Source organism: Diceros bicornis, chromosome 11 (assembly GCF_020826845.1).
Source record: "Diceros bicornis minor isolate mBicDic1 chromosome 11, mDicBic1.mat.cur, whole genome shotgun sequence".
NCBI classification, from domain to species: domain Eukaryota; kingdom Metazoa; phylum Chordata; class Mammalia; order Perissodactyla; family Rhinocerotidae; genus Diceros; species Diceros bicornis.
The window spans coordinates 55,867,779-55,875,355 of NC_080750.1; the positions used below are offsets into that span (position 1 = coordinate 55,867,779).

The 7,577-nt window shown below is 40.4% G+C and overlaps 1 protein-coding gene and 1 non-coding gene across 3 annotated transcripts in view; one reads left to right on the forward strand and one right to left on the reverse strand.

The window, feature by feature from the left end:
- The window catches only part of CBR4 (carbonyl reductase 4), a 92,102-nt gene extending 87,189 nt beyond the window's left edge, over positions 1 to 4,913 (reverse strand). Inside the window, exons 1-3 of one of the 2 annotated variants that reach the window (XM_058550325.1) lie at positions 4,625 to 4,913; positions 1,709 to 1,829; positions 820 to 956 (exon numbers count right to left, since the gene is read on the reverse strand). In XM_058550325.1, the coding sequence (XP_058406308.1) occupies positions 820 to 956; positions 1,709 to 1,829; positions 4,625 to 4,766 (400 nt within the window). In that variant the 5' untranslated portion in view covers positions 4,767 to 4,913. The remainder of the gene's footprint in view (positions 1 to 819; positions 957 to 1,708; positions 1,830 to 4,624) is intronic. The other variant, XM_058550324.1, reaches the window with a different exon arrangement.
- Positions 4,914 to 6,209: 1,296 nt separating this feature from the next.
- On the forward strand, positions 6,210 to 6,338 carry LOC131411642 (small nucleolar RNA SNORA31). The gene has a single exon (XR_009221623.1). It is a non-coding gene; the product is annotated as a small nucleolar RNA SNORA31 (small nucleolar RNA).
- Positions 6,339 to 7,577: the final 1,239 nt, after the last annotated feature.

The following is a 7,577-nucleotide window of genomic DNA, read 5'->3' on the forward strand; positions in this document are numbered from 1 at the left end:
CTGGCTTGGAAAGCCATTTCCTATATTAAAAAGAATAGAGTCACTTACTTTAACAGAGCAGCACTCCCTTTTTGTGGCCTTTTAAGGTATTACCACTCAAAATTAAAAAGCAGATGGTATATCACTGTTTTCAAATTACCAAATAGAAATAAAACGTCAAGTCATTTTGCATTTTAAGGTCTACAGCCACATACTACATGGTTTATCTGCCCCATGGGTCAGATGGACTGAAGACTAGGGGTTCCTTATATCCATTCTAAAAAACTGACAGTTATTCCTTAAAAAAACCTTCCTCTTAAACCTCTGTACTAAATTTATCAGTGACCATGGAACTGCATAGACATCATTTTTTAGCCCCTACTATCTAAATTTTTCCATTCCTTGCCTGTATTTTAAAAATTAGGTTTCATATAAAAATCAGAATGTCCAATTTCTCCTAAAAAATCAAAATAGCTGGCAAAACCGGGACCACGTTTGTGCATATCAAAAATCTGCTGGATCTAAGCAGTGGCTGCCCCTGCCATTTCATAATGCCTTTGGGCACTGAAGCTGGGCATCTTGTCATTTATCACACAGCTTGTGCTGTCATTTTTCTAATACTTGGTGGTGTCACTCATTTAACACCTGCTTGATCACTAGAAGGATGTGAATTTGTGATTCCTGTTTGACCCATTAATCAGTTAATAAAATCCTTTATCCACCGATAACAAAAGGACACATTTCATCCAAGTTTCACATGTGAATAGATTTCAAATTAGTCGATTAAACATTTATATGGTACTATGAGATAATTATAAATTCACAAAGGTGATGACTCACCTACATTAACAATAGACCCCCTCTGTTGTTGAATCATAGTTTTCATGGCAGCTTTACAGGTCAGCATGGAACCCAAGAGGTTAGTATGAAGCTGAGATATCATATCATCAGTTTTTGTTCTTACTAAAAGGCTATCCCTACCAAAAACAAAAAACAAATAAAACACACCATGTAGATTAAAAAGTGATAGAACAAAAAAAAAAATCAAGAAATATATAACATTTTTACTGAAAGCAGAGTATAAGAACTGCTGCATACTTGAGCTAGAACACCCAGAGAGTCCCATTTTAAACTTGGCTTGAGACGCACTAAAATAACTGATAAACCAGAAAGGATCCACTTGGAAGCCAGTTTCCTACCCCCTCTCAGGTAGCGTGGCAAATAATTCTAACTGCTAAAAGTAGTGCAATGTAGCGAAAATATCTTGAATGAACTGAGTAATTGTCATACTGAGCCTTGTTTAGCAAGAAAATTAATATATTATTTTAATATTCTGTCCTAAATTCATCTTAAAAAAGAAAAGAATACCCACACAGATTCCATTAAGTTCATGAACTGACAAAACTTACATATGGTGACAGAAGTCAGAACAGTGATTACCTATAAGGAAGTATTAATAGGGAAGAAACTGAGAAGGCCTTCTGGAATGCTGGAAAAGTTCTATAGCTCAATACAGGTGCTGATTACAGTATCATGTTAAAACTGATCAAATTGTACCCTTATTGTATATCTCAATATAAAAGAAAAGAATGTATGGATTGACAGACCAACTTTTAAAATACAGTTTTTCTTCTAATTAGAAGTAAAACAAGTTAATATATTAACTCACTAATCAAAGACATTAGGGGAAAAAAGACATATTAGAAATGTACTTAAATTTGTGACCAACCTGTTAATTCCTGCTGCATTTACCAAGAAATTAACTCGACCTAAATTTTTCTCCATCTCTTCGAATGTATTTTGAACTTCATGTTCTTTGGCAACATCACAACTAAATGCCAAATGATCTCCTACACAACGAAGTTAGAGTAGAATTACACGTCAACTGTAACTTGAATTGAAAAATTATTTCATACACATTCGTTAAGCATCTACTATGAGCAAGGCCTGTGCTAATCTAGAACCTAGAGATAAAAGTTGATTATGTCATGGGTTCCTATTCTCACGGAAGTCAGTCTAACAAAACCAGGATGGGGGTGGGTGGGGTATAAGGAGAAATGAAGCAATGCTGGAGAATGTAAATCTTAAAACTTTTTTTTAATCAACAAAAAGTAGGAAGGAGGGCCTTTCTGTGTTCATAGTGCTTTTTAAGATTTATCTAATAATATTTATAGCTTTGACACTGACCCCATGCTACTCAATTCGAGCCTTCTGGGTTTTATGTTCCGTTTTTAAAATTTATGTCTAATTCTGTTAGGTTTTTGAATTGGTTTCCCGGCCCTGAGCATAAACTCTAGAGTTTCTTTTCTTTCACTATGGCACATGTATTATAATGACTACTATTCAAGCCTGACTCTTAGAAGAGATGAAACAAAGCAAAAAGCTGTAAAAAAAAAAGGCTAAAACTACAAAACATGAAAAAAACCAACTTTTTACTAAAAACAACTGCTAACCTCTTTTTTTTTTTTTTTTTGCGAGGAAGATCAGCCCTGAGCTAACATCCATGCTAATCCTCCTCTTTTTGCTGAGGAAGACTGGCTCTGAGCTAACATCTATTGCCAATCCTCCTCCTTTTTTTCCCCCCACAGCCCCAGTAGATAGTTGTATGTCATAGCTGCACATCCTTCTAGTTGCTGTATGTGGGATGCGGCCTCAGCATGGCCGGAGAAGCGGTGTGTCGGTGCGTGTCCGGGATCCGAACCGGGCCGCCAGCAGTGGAGCGCGCACACTTAACCACTAAGCCACGGGGCCGGCCCTGTTACCTCTTTTTTAAAATGGCCACTTTTTTTGGATTAAATACCAAAAAAATTACACTTCAAAGAAAGCATTCTCTATTTAATACTACACCATTTTAACAGTCTAAAATGTAGTTTTTATAAAACTAAACAACTGCTTATTTTCTGGCTGACCTTGCCTAATACGTTACCGTTAAAATTACCCCCTCAAGCCTTTGGAAACAGTAAGTCATCCGGGAAGTCACACTTTCTGGATGAAAACCAGCCGCTCATGGAACACATAATGCAAGGAAATGAAAGGCCCAAAAGCATCCTCTGTATCTTACTCTTGGCTTTCATCTGACTTATTTGGTCCACAACAACCTTGGAAATCTCAACCAACGGCTTTAATCTAGTCCAGCAAACACTAACGGCTTGGGGTGACCCCATAAAGACCACCGTTTTTTCACCCCTCTGTCATAGTAATGTTGACAGTTGTAACAAAACGGAGGAACACATGTCAAGGCTTCTAAAATGGAGCTGGGAGGCCATTAAGGAAATGGGGCTTATGCACACACACCACGTCTCTACCCGGATGGAACGTAACCTTTGAACTGCACTTCACTGTGATCATCTTGACCTTCTTTCAAGAAATATGCTTACTCTCATAGATAAGAACTTTTTGCCTTAGAGGTAGCCTTAGCCACCAATCAGGTGGAGACAAGAAGTAACAGTTGTTGGCACCGCCAATCACAAATTTTACAAAACAACCGGTGTAATTTACCTCTTTTTGCCTTTATAAACCCTTGCCTTCCTTCCCTTCCTCAAAGCCCATTCTGTGTTTCTACCTGAATCTGTGTCTCCGGAATTGCCATTAAATGGCCCAAATAATCTATTTTAATTGTAGTGAATTTTCCCTTGGGCAACAGTAACACAATGGCAATGAATATGAGCAGCAACAGGTATTCACTGAAATTCTCCCTGGTCTATAACTTCTGCGTTTTTTTCTTTTAGAGAGTCTAACATTCTCCACACTCATGTAAACATCAAGGTGGTGACCCAATCACTAATGTTATTTTAAAGGTTACAGCCACCAGATGCATCGGCAGGCCTCTCTTCCTCCCAGTGCCTCCCTGATAGTAAATGAGATGCACTGTCCATTCTAGCAACTAAATAGCGGTGTCTTAGTATCTTTCAAACACCTCCTATTTCTCCCTACCATCAAGAGACTTAATGCAAAACAATTACTAATCCATAATGAATAAACAAAAAAAAATTGGAGTTTGCAATAAGAAAAAAAATTTGGCACAACGAATAAAAAAGAGTCACCAAAATAATTTAATAACTTAAGTGCTTATGGCTGTAGTAAAACAAACCAGGTCTATATCAAAACTGGCTGGTACTAAAAAGTTTCTCTACGAAAACAAGCGCCAAAAGAGCCCTCGGGAAAACTGAAGCGAGCCTTTCACGCCTACCTTTCCTGCCTGAACGCCTTTCCACCCAGCCCTGCCTCTCGAGCGCCCAGGATTGCATGCCACGGGTGAGGCCCGTACCCTACATAAACAGTTAACTGTTGTGTGGCTCTCTCCTTCCAGACGCCAAAACAAAGCAGCTCCTCATGGCTAGCACTAGCCTCAGGGAGCTGGGTGCTTATTAATGGGGCCTCACAAGACTGCCAAGTCTCAGAACACCCCCAGAGTTCAGCCCTCGGCTGCAAGCAGGGTGGCAGGAGGCGTGCTGCGGGAGACGGGCGGTAGGAGGGGTCTCGGCACCAGCTGCAGGCTTCTCGGGACGGAGTGCTCCTGCAAGCAGGAAGCTGAAATGCTAAACCTCAGGGCCATAAAGGCCACACCCACTCGTTTTACAAACGGGGAGGCTTACGGCGCTTGGACAGCAGCCACACAACTGGACAATTCCAGTTCGGTACCTACCGCCGAGTTCACCGGCGGCGGCTCTGGCCACGTCTAGATTTCTGGCGACGATGGCCAGTCGGTAGCCTTTCTGGGCCATTAACTGGGCTACTGCCCTGCCAATGCCCCGGGAGCCTCCAAAGACAGCACACACTTTGTCCATCTCGGACCGGGGAGTCGCAAACTCGGAGGAAAGAGGGCTAGGAGTGGCGGCCCCTTTCCAGATTCCCTCCGGCTGTTACACCGCTGCAAAACACTGCCACTCGCCGCCTTCTCCTGCCGCCGGACTCTGGCAATCCGAGAGGACGAGAAGAAGCGCGAAGAATACGGCGTCAGCACGTCAACGTCAGCGCGCACGGGCTCCCAGGCGCCGCGCCTTACCGGGACGCGGGCGTGAAAGAGCCAGGACGGCCGAGGACAGTGCGGAAGGGGCTGCGCTGCATGCTGGGAATTGTAGTCTTGACGCCCGAGGGGAAGACGTGAGAGTGTACTTCTCAGGGGGAAATGTACTCGGGGCCATGAGGGATGATGCTTCCATACCCCGTGGGTTGTGGGAGTCAGAATAGAGCTTGGGTGACCAGTCATTACGGTTTGCCTGGAACTAACGGGGTTTTTAAGATGCTGGACTTTTTAAAATGAGGACAGTCCCCGGCAAACCAAGACGAGTTGATCGCCTTACTTAGTACCCAGAATATACGCTATACTCCAGCATCTGCCTTTCACCCAGGATTTGGCTGGAGACTAGATGTCCTACCTATTGAAGAAGTGGTCCCCAAGTATAGGACCCACACCAAAACCTATCCTACTTGTCCCTTCCCCAAATAGCAGCAGAATTGGGCCTCACCCCGCCTGAACTTGACGATTCATCTCAAAAGGTGTTGCGAAAGCGGGTGCCTTGTCAAGAACACCATATAGTAGGAGTTCAAGAAATGTTAATTGAATGATTGAATAGTCCTGCAGGATCCATAAAACAAGCGTCAGCTGTGGCAGACAAAAGTGGGTTCCTGCAATTCTAAGTAGGATGTGCTGAGTGCTCTGAGAGTTAGTAAGCTAAATGTTGAGGAATTGTTACGGTTATACTGTAAAAAGGAAGCATTTCTTGATACCATATCATTGCATTAGATGATTCAGAAAAGTAGAAACCATGGTCCCTACTACTAAAAAATACACAACCTGGGATAACAAGACTAACATATGAAACACTAGCAAGTAGTCCCAAAATCACAGTAAAGTACAAAATTATATTAATACAAGAGCTCAGAGAAAAAGGAGACCAAGGAAGAATGAAGGAGTGCATGGAAAAGCTGGATTTGAAGGCTGGATGTAGTTTGAATAAAAGGAGGGGAAGAGCAAAAAGACTGCAAGCAAATTGAGCATTATTTTTTAAACATTTTTATTCCATCTAGATCCAAAAGGAATTTGAAATGGCTTGCAAAAATACATCAGTAAAACTTCACACATTAAGATAGCTATTAGCAAGAACAACAAAATAACAAGCGTTGGTGAGGATGTGGAGTAATTGAAACTCTTGTGCACTGTTGATGAGGATTTGAAGTGGTACATGGCTTTGGAAAACAGTATGATGATTCCTCAAAATAAATAAATAATGCATCTATTTCAGACCTGTAACAGTTACTGTCTGCTGCTAAGGTTTACACTACAGATGCAAGGAAAAAGTGTCCTCTTGCTTTCTTGTCTGATTGTGGCAGCAATGATCAAATGGGGGAATATAGATGAAAAACATGGTAATACAGGGAAAAACATGGAGAGAAGTTTAGCAACTCAGAAATAAGCTTGTAAACGGTGAAGAGCCTGTTTTACTCCAAAAAAGAATCTAAAATTTGAGTTTACAAGACAAGTGTTGGAAAATTATTCCCCTATACCCTTGCTTTCTGATTGAGTCCACTTTTAAAAGCTTAAGGGTTAAAACTAATTAAATTAAAAGAAAGCCATTAAAAAATTACAAATAGAATTACCATATGATCTAGCAATTCCATCTGGGAATATACTAAAAAAAATTGAAAGCAGTGTCTTGAAGCAATATTTGTATACCTAAGTTCATAGCAGCATTATTCACAATAGCTAAAATGTGGAAGCAACCTACGTGACCATCAGTGGGTGATGGATAAGCAAATTTGTAAGATATATAGATAAAAAATGAGCACAATGGAATATTATTCAGCCTTAAAAAGGAAGGAAATTCTGCAATATGCTACAGCATGGATGAACCTTAAGGACATTATGCTAGATGAAATAAGCCAGTCACAAAAAGACAAATACTGTATGATTCCACTTATGAGAGGTACTTAGAGTAGTCGAAATCATAGAGACAGAAAGTAGAATGGTGATTGCCAGAGACTGGGGGGAGGGGAAATGGGGAGTTGTTGTTTAATGGGTATAGTATTTCAGTTTTGCAAGATGAAAAGAGTTCCAGAGAGGGATGGTGGTGATGGTAGCACAACAATGCAAATGTACTTAATACCACTGAGCTGTATGCTTAAAAATGGTGAAGATAGTAAATTAATGTTATGTGTATTTATCATCATAAAAAAATTGGGGGAAAAAACTCAGCAATACGAATATTAACATTGACAACAAGAAGACTGAATGCAGTTTAAAGTTTCTTACTGGGGTTGTTTTTTGTCCCTAAAATATATCCCAATACTATCAAAATACTGTGATTTAAAAACACTTTAAATATTTCTTCTCTGAGGAGTTACACCACAAACTTGATACCAGGTCATTTTCAATTTTTAAAAATTGCTTTATTTTAATTTAATTTTGTCTTTTAATTATATAAAACATTTACATAGTTCTTTTTGTGTGTGTGTGAGGAAGATTGTCGCTGAGCTAACATCTCTGCCAATCTTCCTGCATTTTGTATGTGGGACACTGCCACAGCATGGCCTGGGATCCAAACCCGTGCACCCCCAGCCACCAAAGCAGAACACGAGAACTTAACCACTACGCTACT